The 13,280-nt window shown below is 35.9% G+C and overlaps 2 protein-coding genes and 1 non-coding gene across 3 annotated transcripts; 1 reads left to right on the top strand and 2 right to left on the bottom strand.

Moving 5' to 3' along the window:
• Positions 1 to 4,019: 4,019 nt before the first annotated feature.
• LOC109181182 (wall-associated receptor kinase 2-like) lies at positions 4,020 to 7,464 on the top strand. The gene is made up of 3 exons (XM_019330934.1): positions 4,020 to 5,003; positions 6,063 to 6,242; positions 6,320 to 7,464. The coding sequence occupies exons 1-3, from the start codon at positions 4,085 to 4,087 to the stop codon at positions 7,462 to 7,464; spliced, it is 2,244 nt and encodes a 747-aa protein (XP_019186479.1). The 5' UTR covers positions 4,020 to 4,084.
• A 371-nt stretch (positions 7,465 to 7,835) lies between these two features.
• TRNAN-GUU lies at positions 7,836 to 7,909 on the bottom strand. The gene has a single exon. It is a non-coding gene; the product is annotated as a tRNA-Asn (tRNA).
• Positions 7,910 to 10,424: 2,515 nt separating this feature from the next.
• Positions 10,425 to 13,280, bottom strand: LOC109181955 (wall-associated receptor kinase 2-like). Its single transcript, XM_019331941.1, has 4 exons — positions 12,288 to 13,280; positions 12,011 to 12,175; positions 11,747 to 11,920; positions 10,425 to 11,642 (listed from the first exon to the last, which is right to left on the bottom strand). Exons 1-4 carry the CDS (start codon positions 13,237 to 13,239, stop codon positions 10,519 to 10,521), a joined length of 2,415 nt encoding a protein of 804 aa, XP_019187486.1. The 5' UTR covers positions 13,240 to 13,280; the 3' UTR covers positions 10,425 to 10,518.

Below are 13,280 nucleotides of genomic sequence, written 5' to 3'. Positions count from 1 at the left end.
ATTTATCAATGCTTGAAAGTTGGAATATGCATATGGTTTTATATTTATTTTTATTATATAATGTCACTCATATTTTTTTCGTCGTTGGGCATTTTTCTATAGTGTGTGATTGTAACTAATGTTTGTATCATATAATTAGTATATATATATATATATATATATATATATATATTTACTTATTTATTTATTTTTTTTTTCACATGGTCGAATGTTAACATATTGAGTTATTGACACAAGTTTATTTGAATTCCTGAACCTTATATCCAAGAAAAATGCGTGATTTCAAAATATATTATTTTATCACATATTACGATATTACCAAAAGAATTTATATTTATAATTCCATTTTGTTTTAAAAGTATTCAATACGTATTACGTCAACGGTCAACCTGAAGCGTATTATTATTGCAATCATTGCTCCGCAAAAATCTCGGATGGCTAGTTGTCACTGTTCAATTGTCAATGTTCCAAACTGTACTTTGCAGAGACCCACCCTGGCCACCCACGGTATATACTCTTCTCCCATATCACAATTATTAGCATTATTTAACTTTTTAATATATTCTTAATATTCTTAATTTGTAGACTAAACAATATATTACGGTACGGAGTGTACTTTTTTTGCATTTCATTAATAAATAAAAGTAGTTAATCGAACATGTATTACTACAAGACAGAAATGTGTTTGAGACCGTCTCACAGATTTTTAATTTGTCCGTGAGATGGATTGAGTCAATATGAAATATAATACTTATACTAGCAAATTAGCAAATGTAATACTAAATCATGAATAAAATGTTTCTTATTTATATGGAAAAATATAACACGAAGTACTTTTGAAGAAAAATATAATACTTTCACATTTTGATCATATAAAAGTGTTACATTTTTCATCATAAATATTACATTTTTCTTTATAAGTGCAACATTACTTACAAGGGAGAATATAATACTTTTGATAAAAAAAAATATTAATAATTTTACATCAAAATATAAAAGTATTACATTTGTCATCAAAATAAAGTAAAAAATATTTTATTCATGATTTAGTATTAATTTGCTAGTATAAGTACTACATCTGTATATTGACCTGACTCTTCTCAAGGATAAAATTCCGTGACACGGTTTCAGACAAGTGTGATCCTTACCACAAAATATTAAATTTGTTGTGTATGACTCATAGCCTCATATGCTAAAAAGATGATAAATGTTAAAATGCAGTGAAGTAGAACAATAGCATTTCTCTTTAGTGGTGTGGGCTGGTGATGAGGTGGAAGTGCCCCTATGTTATGTTACATGGATAATATTGTAAATGTATTGTAAATTTAGGATTATCTATAAATATAATATTTGTAATCATGAATGTTTTATCATTACAATTAAGTTGAAGTACTCTACTCCCATTAATATAGGCACATGACTGAACCAAATAAATCTTGTATTTTTCATTTTCAAAATTTGTTCATGATTCTGGTCATTTTCAAAGTATAATACTTGAACATTAAATGCATGTAAAAGTTGAGCTCAACCTAGAGGGCCTTATTACCTTGCCGGAGCTTCTCCTAATGGTCCTCAACCTACATGCAATTACCAGTTACAAATTGGCGTTTGGCGGGAGTGGTCTTGACGATCTGCAGAGGTTTGGTGGACTGGTAAACGTCGACGATGGAGCGATACTTTTTGAACTTTCGAGGCGGGTAATCGTAGTCGTCACCTTCACCTTCACAGGAATTATCTCCGATGATGATTACAGCGGTGGCGGGGGAAGATTTCGCGGCCATGACGCACTTTCCTTCCCTTCCGGCGGCCGAATTGCCATCTCCGCCGCCAATCAACTGCACAGACTCTTCCATTGCAGAGAGCGAGAGAGACAGAGAGAGGTTGAGCTAACGGCTTGGGTAGTGGGCATAATGGATGGGAAAATTAGGAATGGCATGTATATATGTAGTTATGGATTAAGATACTCTGACGTAATTGCATAAATAAAATCATTTAAATTAGGTAAGAAGACCATGATTCAAATGTCTTGAAATATTAAAAGTTACTAACATATTAGAATTATTTTTGAATATTACATTTAAGAAGATATACATGGGAAAATGCAAAATAAATTTAAATAAAAATGACTCTTGCCATCTTCAAGACTAAACATAAATTTTAAAATGAATGCTTTTTAAACCTAACACTATTTTTTTTTTTCTGGTTAACAAGAATATTTTCAAGTGGGTTTATGAAGAAAAAATGCATCAGAATATTTTCAAGTGGGTTGCATAAAAGTTTTCAAGTTAGTAATGAATCCTAAAGCTATAAAACTGATTATCTTGGAATATTGGAACTCATTTCAGTGTCAAAGTCATATTATTTGTTCTTCATACTTAGCATTTACTGCATTTTCTCAATGGATTTCTTTTAAATATGTTTCAGTTTTCTTGAAGGTTGAGCTTGGACCAGTGTTTTATAAATTCATTAGAACCCTAAATTTTGGGGAAACCAGATGGGAAGGCCTTACAGAATAATCAAGAACAGTCATGTAGAAATTCAGACAACAGACCCCTTTAATGAACACAGGTTTTAGACTGTTCTTATCTTTCAATAAAGAATGATGACAATTAAGAGTCTTCAGGAACCAAATTGCAGGAACAAAATGTAATGAACCAGTGAACATCGTTTTCTCTTTTAATACATGTAATGTAAAGTTGTTAGCGAATGTATTGGTTTTTTGTGTTTTGTAAAATGTTTTTTTTTTTTGTTTTAAAACATGTTTTCAATTACTATACAGGTCATATACAAAGCAGCAGCAGACAAATACACTTATTCTTGGTTCATGTCTATTGTGGAGTATATTAATAGGTTATTGATTTATTAGATTATGTCTTATGTAATTCGAAAACTTCAATTCTTTATTCTTTATTAGATTATGCCTACTGTTTGAAAACTCTGCAAAAATATGAGAGCAAATTTGAAACAAAAAATTGAATGTTGCAGCCAACAGGTGAGGTATTTCATATGAAGAGTTGAAATTTTAAACAAAACAGTGTTTAGATCATTCATACATGATCAACTATCAAACACTGTTTGAAAACTATGCTATATAAGACTAATTTGCAACTGTTCCTTTAGTTGTATTTAAGAAACTAAAAAAAACTAACAAAATATGATGGCAATTTTAACGGTTGTGTAATGAGTTTCAACATAAGAAGGGGATTATAATTTGAAATTTATATTTTATCCCTCTATTATTAAATTATTTTTAAGTTTTTCGTTAGCCGCAAACAGAGTATTAGTGTTAGGGACCAAACTTGTCACTTCGCTTATAATTGAGGGACTAAACTCGAACGGTTGTCCAATGAGTTTCAACATAAGAAGGGGATTATAATTTGAAATTCATATTTTATCCTTCTATTATTAAATTATTTTTAAGTTTTCCGTTAGCCGCAAACGGAGTATTAGCGTTAAGGACCAAACTTGTCACTTCTCTTATAACTGAGGGACTAAACTTGAATACTGCCATAACATAAAGACTGAGTCAGAACTTGGTTATAACTCAGGAACTAAAGATGCAATTTTTCCAATATATATATAGTGATAACATTATTCAAAATCAAAGTATATAAAGAATAAATTGAATAAAGTACGTGTAACGAAATAAAGATCACTCAAGAACGCTAGAGTTGAGGGTCCAACAACACACGGTATATACAGTGAGGACCAAAGTAACAATAACGTTAACGCACCAAAAAAAAGTAGTGCCGTAGTAAAGATTGTAAATGTGAAGCTAACAATGTTGTTGAGATTGGAAAGTTAAAGAAGTTAGTTGAAATCAATGTTGTTGCCCCTAGCAGGAAACCAAGAAAAGCTTTTGCGAGGTGCGTGTGGGAAGTGCCAGGAGCCCAGGAATTGCATTCTGGGTTGACTCATCCATCGGCATTCACGGAAAAGCTAGCTTGGAAATGGCGCAAACTTCAGACATGCGGACCCAGCCAGGCGTCTTTTCAATCTTCATCATTATCGCCTGTTCATGTAGTGTGTATATATAAACAGAATTTCTTGGCCAGTCGAATAGTTTTAATTTCTGCAAAGAATTATGGAACTCTGTGTCCATTTTCCTCGTTGGTCATGTCTAATAGTATTCCTGTCTGCCACGGCAATTGCGCAGACAACAAAATTCAGCAAAGCCGCTCCGATTGCTAGCCCCGGCTGCCCAAGCCAGTGCGGAAACGTCACGGTTCCATACCCGTTCGGAATCGGAAAAGGGAGTGGCTGCGCATATGATTCCGGGTTCGAGATCACCTGCAACACCGAGACCAATCCGCCCAGGGCGTTCCTCACCATAGATGTCCTGCCCACGATTGTCTACGACATATCAGACCGGGAGATACGGATTCCCAGCGCCGGCGTGGCCACCCATTGCTTTAACTCCACCGGAGCATTGGTTAGTCAGCAATACTCTATTAGCTGGGTCCTGAGTATACAAAAGTATTGTCACTATAGCCTCTCCCCGGCGAACAAGCTGATCACCGTAGGCTGCGACGATACTGTAATGATATCGGACGGGACCAATACGACTGCCGGATGCACTTCGCGGTGTATCGACGCCGGCCAGGTGCCCGGTAACGGGACTTGTTCCGGCGTCGGGTGCTGCGAGTCCCCGATACCAAGAGGCTTGAAGAAAGACTACGAGGTTTCCATGGTGAGTGCCTGGAACCACACCAAGGCTTGGTCTTTCAATCGCTGTGGGCACACGTTTCTTGGAGAGGCGAGTCGGTTCAGGTTCCTTGGTACGGCTGATTTGAGCAATCCTTATTTTGGAGAGAGGGTTGTTGATAGTGTTCCGCTTGTACTAGACTGGGCAATCGGGAACTTGGGGTGCGAAGAAGCCCAAAACAGCACTGTATGCCAAGAGAATAGCCATTGCGTAGATTCGGAGACGGGGTTGGGAGGCTACCGTTGCAGCTGCGATCATGGTTATGAAGGCAACCCATATCTCAGTCCAGGCTGCACAGGTGTGTATCCAATTTTGCATTTCTAATTTTTATTTTTAGTTGATGGGGTGTTTGGTAAATAGTTGTTAGCTGATTGGGTTAGTGTGTTTAACTAGTTTATAGTATTAGTTGATTGTAAAAAAGTATTTTGTAAATTAATTGTTACTTGATTACATACAAAATTACTTTTTCAAAAAGCTGCTCGAAAAAGCTAATTTTGAATAGCTTTTTAAATTTTAGCATTTTGAAACAATAAGTTATTACAAAAAGCTAATTAATCAAACACTCATATGGTTGTTTAACCAAGTCAAACAATTAATAGTGATCAAATAAGTCAAAATTGGGTGATAGGCTAACTATTTTACCAAACAGAGTCAGTGTGTGTAGAAAATGGATTATCACCAAAGTTATACTCTTCTTTTGTTTTTGGAAAAATGGTTAAATAGACCCTCAAACTTTTGTTAAGAAGTCAATTAGCCTGTCCAACTTTTTAAAGACCCAGATTTGGGTTGCCTTCTCCGGCGAGAAGGTGACCACAATGGTGGCCTTCTCGCTGGAGAAGGCAACCACTTCTCCGTGATCAGTGACCGTTCGCCGATCACATTTTTGCCAGAAAACATGTCGGAAAGTTTTTAATGATCTATGATAGCAGGTCATTTACCTGTATTTGGGCTTCATTGCATCAAAATGTATTGTTTATGAGTGTAATTACACCTTTAAAAAGTTAGAGGGGCTAATTGACTTTTAGCAAAAGTTTGAGTGCCTATTTGACCATTTCCCTTTGTTTTTTTACTAATTTTCGTTGTTTGACTAGTCAAACAATTAAAATGAGTATTTGGTAAACAATTTTTTTTACTTTGCTTATTAATGTTAATAAGTTGAAAATGAAAAAATTTAATCAACTAATACACTCAGATAATCAAAATAATGAACACAATCAACTATCACCTAATTTCTTAATAGCCCCTATATATCTATTCTCTACACAAGTATTTTTATTGTTAGTAGATTACTTTTTACATTGAAAATGTTAACGTAAAGAAAATAGCTATATGAAGATCAATCCACTATATGCTGCAGATATTGACGAATGTGCAAATCCAGAGATGAATCCATGTGAACAGATATGCATTAACGTTCAAGGGGGCTACAACTGTAGTTGCCCGGAAGGGTACTACGGCGACGGTAAAAAAGATGGTCAGGGTTGCTTTCTCATGAATAAAAAGTCATCAATCTTTCCCTGGCTTAAATTCTTTATAGGTAATCAACTTTAATTTTCAAAATTGTCACAAATATTTACTCCATCTTATCATTTTTCACTTTACTTTAATTTTCAGGGATAGGATTGGGAATTTTGGTCTTGGTTGCCACAGCTACTTCACTGTGCTATACGATCAAGAAAAGAAATGGAGCTAAACTGAGGCTAAAGTTCTTTGAACAAAATGGTGGCTTTTTACTCAAACAAAAGATCACCTCAAATGATGGAGGTAGCGATGGAGCCGACGTGACAAAAATTTATTCAGCAAAAGAGCTCAGGGAAGCTACCAATAACTATGCTCATGACATGATTCTGGGTCGAGGTGGTAGTGGCACTGTGTTTAAAGCAATCTTACCTAATGAACTCAAAGTTGCAGTTAAGAGGTCAAAAACAGTGGACGACACTCAAGTTGAACAGTTCATCAATGAGGTGGTTATTCTTTCTCGGATCAATCACCGTCATGTCGTCAAATTCTTGGGGTGTTGCTTGGAAGCTGAAGTTCCTTTGCTAGTATATGAATACATCTCCAATGGAACTCTATATCATCACATCCACCGTGAAGGCGGTGGGTCGAATTGGCTATCATGGGAAAATCGTTTGAGAATTGCAATTGAAGCTGTGGGTGCACTTGCTTATCTTCACTCAGCTACATCCATGCCTATAATCCATAGGGACGTTAAGTCAACCAACATATTGATTGACGAAAACTATACAACAAAGATCTCAGATTTCGGGGCTTCTAGGTTTGTTCCTTTGGATCGTACACATGTGGCGACACTAGTCCAAGGAACACTCGGTTATTTGGATCCCGAGTACTTCCAAACCAGTAGGCTAACCGAAAAGAGTGATGTATATAGTTTTGGAGTAGTCTTAGCTGAGCTTCTAACAGAAAGGAAACCTGTGTCTCCAAATATGAGTGAAGAAGACCGAAACTTATCGTCTTTTTTTGTTCGATCCATGAATGAGAACCGTCTGTTTCAGATTCTTGTGCCTAGACTAGTGAGAGAGGGGACACTAGACCAACTTCAAAGAATTGCAGAGCTTGTGAAAAGATGTCTTCAACTCAAAGGAGAAGATAGGCCTAAAATGAAAGAAGTAGCGAGTGAACTTGAATGTATAAGAAATTCCACTAAGCATTCTTGGGCGGAGCCTTCTTGTTCTGTAGTAGTTGCGGATGATGAACCATCAGATCTTTATGCCGTTCCAAGTAGCCCGTCCCTCTAAGAGGCATTCAACAGATGATTTTCAGTTGTGTAGGAAATGAACCCACTTTCTTCTAGGGGATTGACAAGGAGAAGTTCTGATAATGTGAAGAGCCTTTGCAGTAATACAGATTGAAGAATCATCAAAATTGCCTTTTTTTTTTTTAAAGACTTTAGTGTTTATTTATGGTTACCCCTGGCTGGGTGGATCTCAACATCTTGTTGTGTTGAAGAAACTGATAGGTTAAAGAATAAGAGAGTGTATGAGCATATGTATGAATAAGAGAGTGTATGAGCATATGTATGAGTAAGAGAGTGTATGAGCATATGTATGAGTAAGAGAGTGTATGAGCATATGTATGAGTAAGTTTGTACAAGAATGAAAAAGAAATTCGCTAGAAGGAGGGCTTGAACCTCCGACCTTGTGGTTAACAGCCACACGCTCTAACCAACTGAGCTATTCCAGCTACTTGTTAAAATTGTACACTTGAATTATATAATCAATAGATAATCTAACCCAAAAACGCTTTTAAACTACTCCGAGAACATATTCATCTCAATTAAGTGAATTAACAAACTCTCACACAATCATCATCACCAGAAACAACTAAATTTCAGACAGCAAGATAAACTATAGACATCTTTGTGAGATGATATCTCTATTTTATTTTTATAAATTATTTTTCTAAATTTAAAAATATAAAAATGGCTTGCTTTTGTGCTTATACAATATGAGTTGCTGTCCACAGGAATTTACAATTCTCCTCTTAATAAGATTAGTGCTAAGAATTCGCTTTTTGAACAAAATTTATTTAGAATTTAACTTATTGCTTTATTTATCAAACATTCATGACAAATATCAAATAACTGATAGTTTGGCACCATCAAATGCAAGTTCAACAAAGATAATATATTCAAACTTATAAAAATATTAGTTCTTTTACGGGCATTGTGTGAATGGAATAATGTCCAATGATTATTTTTAAATAAGTATTTCAAAGTATATCAATGTAATATTATATCCGAGATGTTCATGCATAGGTAGATAAATATTGAATTTATTTATTTAAATCGGAAATTTAAAGTATATAAATGCAAGATAATATATGAGAGATTGATTATATTGTCACTAATATAAATGTTTGCAACTTTGTAATAACGCTAGTCTAAATACTTAGTCTAAAAATCATAGTCTAAATAAATACTACTTTTGATTTAAATTTCTCTAATTTTTCTTAATTTTCTTTTGGGTAGCATTGTTATTGTCTTTATCCTCAGTACAGGTCTTTTTTTTTTTTTAATTGGTAGTGTGTCATGTGTAATTGGGTTATTGGTGGTAGCATAGATGGATTCATCGTGCAATGAGATTATGGTGTAGGAAGCTTTAGATTTGATGGGATCTTAGTTGTGCGGGGTTAATTTATGGTGTGTTTAAGGCTGTGATAATAAGAAACGAGTATAGCTTATTTGTTTCTATGACGTGTGTATACACTGCCTTAAAAGCTATTGCCGGAGACTGTGCAAGTCTTTAACCCGGGTGCTTTCGACCAGCAAACACAGAATAACTCACGTATTGCTTTTGCACTCTGAGAGAATACGTATTCGCACTGGAATTATATTCTTATAAATGAGGTTTGGAAGGCATGGTATTTATAATGTATTGAACCAACTGCCTTCCCCACGACATCCACAAAGAAAAACGTAAAAAAAAGACGGTTCAAAATCGCGAATCGGATCCAGAACCGCCGGTTCACGGTTCAAGATTCAATTTTTTTGATACATGATTTTAATAAATTGACATTTAAATATTGGATTCTAGATCTGAATTATAACCGAAAACTATTAATTCGATTGCTATAGTATCCGGTTCAATTCAAACCGAACCGTGGTCATCCCTACGTATACGCAATAATTTGTTGGAGAAGTAAAATAAATAAAATATTTACTTTAAGGGTATAAATGTCAATTGAATATATCAAGGGGAAAAAAGCACCACTTTTAGAATAACTGAGGGGACTAATGTGCTTACCTAAATAATTGAGGGGGAAAAAGTGCTATAAGTATATAACTCAAGGGTAAAAAGTTCCATTTTCCCAAGCTTTAATTTGCATTTAACTCACGATGCTTCATTCTCAATGTATGATAATAAGAATGTATTGCAACCATATGATAAGGGCTAGGTGAATTGCCTACATATATCCTATAGACATGTCAACGGCCGTGTTTGGTAAAATAGATAGCCTATAGTCTAATTTTGGCTTATTTGATCACTATTTGTTGTTTGACTTGGTTTAAAAATCAATATAAGTGTTTGGTTAATTAGTTTTTTGTATTCCAAAATGCTAAAATTCAAAAAGCTACTCAAAACAACTTTTTCAATTAGCTTTTTAAGAAAAGAAATTATACCAAACAACTAAGCTAATTTACCAAACACATCTTACAATTAGTTAATGTTATCAACTAAATATACCATCTAATTAACTCAATCAGCTAACAACTAACAATCATTTACCAAACAGGGCCGTTATTTGGTATTTCTAGATCATTGTGTTCGTTAAGGATGTATGCATATTTTACATACAAAAGGTCCCAAACCAAATACTACAATTTAGGTATTATAGTTACAAATTATTAAAAATCTCCTTGTATATAATATTTGACATTGAAGAACAATAATCTCTATTCTCACCTGAATTAACTACTTTAAGACAATTAAAACTGATAACTCGATAGGGTCAGATGTAATTGTTTATATAAAAAAAAAAATTATATTTCTTAAAAAATAACTCAATATTAGTAAGACTTTAGTATTTTACCTTGACTTTTATATTGCATAATACAACATTAGATTTTGCCATTTTGGTTGCTCCTAAAAGCAGAGCTGAAGGGGAGATGATGCGCAACTTGTGTCGTGACTATATTATATTCAATATAACATAATGCAGAATGCATTCTCAGTCTCTCTTTTCCTTACAAATACAATAAAGTAGAAATATCACTTAAGGTATAGTCTATTATTATCATACAAAGAGATTAAAGTTAAATGATATGATCTCATCACATGCGGGCATAAGCACTATGGGCTTATTGTCACTGGATAAAGATCTGACGCTTTATCCTCTTCAAGTATAAAACGAGGTTCTGCCCATGAATGTTCAGCAGAGTATCTTATATGTTCAAGTTCACTGGCCACTTCTTTCATTTTAGGCCTGTCTTCTCCTTTAAGTTGAAGACATCTTTTCACAAGCTCTGCAATTCTTTGAAGTTGTTCTAGTGTCCCCTCCTTTACTAGCCTAGGCACAAGAATCTGAAACAGTCTATTCTCATTCACGGATCGAACAAAAAATGCAGATAAGTTTCGATCCTCCTCCTCATTCATATTTGGAGACACGGGTTTCCTTTCTGTTAGAAGTTCGGCTAAGACTACTCCAAAACTGTATACATCACTCTTTTCTGTCAACCGGCTTGTTTGGAAGTATTCTGGATCCAAATAGCCAAGTGTTCCTTGGACTAGTGTTGCCACATGTGTGTGATCCAAAGGGACTAACCTGGAAGCTCCGAAATCAGAGATCTTTGTAGTGTAGTTTTCGTCTATCAATATGTTGGTTGACTTGACGTCTCGGTGGATTATAGGCATGGATGCGGCAGAGTGAAGATAAGCAAGTGCACCTGCAGCTTCAATTGCAATTCTCAAACGATTTTCCCAAGACAACCAATCTGATGCACCAGTATGGCGATGGATATGGTGATGGAGAGTTCCATTAGAGATATATTCATATACTAGCAGAGGAACTTCAGCTTCCAAGCAACACCCCAAGAATTTGACAACATGGCGGTGATTGATTCGAGAAAGAATAACCACCTCATTGATGAACTGCTCAATTTGAGTGTCATCCACTGTTTTGGATCTTTTAATTGCAACTTCAAGCATATTTGGTAAAATTCCTTTAAATACAATGCCATTTCCACCTCGACCCAAAATCATATCTTGAGCATAGTTATTGGTAGCTTCGGTGAGCTGTTTGGCAGAATAAATTTTGGTCACCTCTGATCCATCGCTGGAGGCTATCTTTTGTTTGAGTAAGAAGCCACCATTTTGTTCAAAGAACTTGAGCCTCATGTTAGCACGATTTGTTTTCTTGATGATATAGCAGAGTGAAGTAGCCACAGCAACCAAGGCAAATATTCCCAATCCTATCCCTGTATTGATGGTAGGGTAGTGAGAAGTGAGAACCACTGGCAATCAGTAAACGTTCATAGTTTTCATACCATTACTTAAAAAATAAAGCAAATTAAGAACCTACCTAGAAAGAATTTAAACCATGAAATTGACTTTTTGTTCATAAGAAGGCAACCCTGACCATCTTTTCTTCCGTCGCCATAGTACCCTTGGAGACAACTACACTTGAAGCCCCCTGGAATGTTGTTGCATTGTAGTATACATGTATTATTCTCTGGACTTTTGCATTCATCAATATCTGGAACATACGCAACTAATAGTGTAAATGTAACAGAGTAATATGGAGTGTTAAATAGTAGATATTTAATTTATGTTATTATGCACGTACCAGTGCAACCTGGACTTAGATATGGGTTGCCTTCATAACCATCATCACAGCGGCACATGTAACCTCCCTTTCCTGTGCCTGAATCTACGCAATAGCTATTCGCTTGACATGCATATCCACTTCTTTTTTGGGCTTCATTACAACTCAAGTTTCCAATTGGCTTGTCTAATACAATACAAGTGGCAATTGTTATACACTTATACTGTGAATTATATATGGTTCATATTACAAGATGGTTCCAAAAATACATTTTTAGGAATAAAATAAAAAGCCTTACCTAACGCCATGACGCAGCCTTGAGTGAGATATGGGTTGCCTTCATAGCCATAATCGCATTCGCAGCGATAACCACCAAATCCCGTGTCTGAATCTACGCAATGGCTATTGGCTTGGCATGCATATCCACTACTGCTTTGGGCTTCTTTGCAACTCAAGTCTCCAACTGTCCAGTCTAGAACCACTGGAACGTTTTCGAAAACCCTCCGTGTGAAATTAGGATTGCTCAAATCAGATGCACCAAGGAATCTGAACCGACTCGTATCTCCAGTGAACATGTAGCCGCAGGGATTGAATGACCAGACCCTGGTGTGGTTCCAGGCACTGAGCATGCTAATATTGTAGACCTTGTTGGGGCTTTTAGGTAAGGGTAATTGGCAGCAGCCGATACCGGAACAAGTCCCATTGTCAGGCACTTGAGAGGCATTAGAACATGTGGAAGTGCATGAGGAAGTAATATTGGTTCCGTCGGATATCACCAGAGTATCGTCGCAGCCAACTGTGGTTAACTTGTTTTCAGGGGAGAGGCTGTAGTGATAATATCTTTGTATGGGCAGTATCCAATGAGTTGAGTATAGAAATGGCGGCTTACGAAGCAATGCTCCGTTGGAGTCGTAGCATTTGGTTGGTATACTTGGGGAGTGCTTAACCGAGATCTGGGTTTCTGATATGTTATAGACAAAGCGGAGACCATTCCATCCGCTAAAGAATGCTCTGGGTTGACCGGAAATACTAGTGTCGCAGATTATCTGGAATCCGGAATCAAGTGCACATTGACTTCCTATCCCGATTCCGAATGGGTAGGGAACCGTCAAGTTTCCGCAGTGGGTGGGGCAACCTGGACGAGCAATCGGAGCGTTGGTTGTCGTCTGTGCAATAGCGGAGGCTGACAGGAAGACGATCACCATTAATAAACAACACCAACATGCTGCAACAGGGGCAAATACTTCCATTATTATTGAAGATGTAAATGTATGTAATATATTACTACCGA

The sequence above is a fragment of the Ipomoea nil genome, unplaced genomic scaffold, assembly GCF_001879475.1.
Source record: "Ipomoea nil cultivar Tokyo-kokei standard unplaced genomic scaffold, Asagao_1.1 scaffold1043, whole genome shotgun sequence".
Classification (NCBI taxonomy): Eukaryota; Viridiplantae; Streptophyta; class Magnoliopsida; order Solanales; family Convolvulaceae; genus Ipomoea; species Ipomoea nil.
The sequence above is the reverse complement of the archived record's forward strand: the minus strand, read 5'-3'. Positions and strand labels throughout refer to the sequence as shown.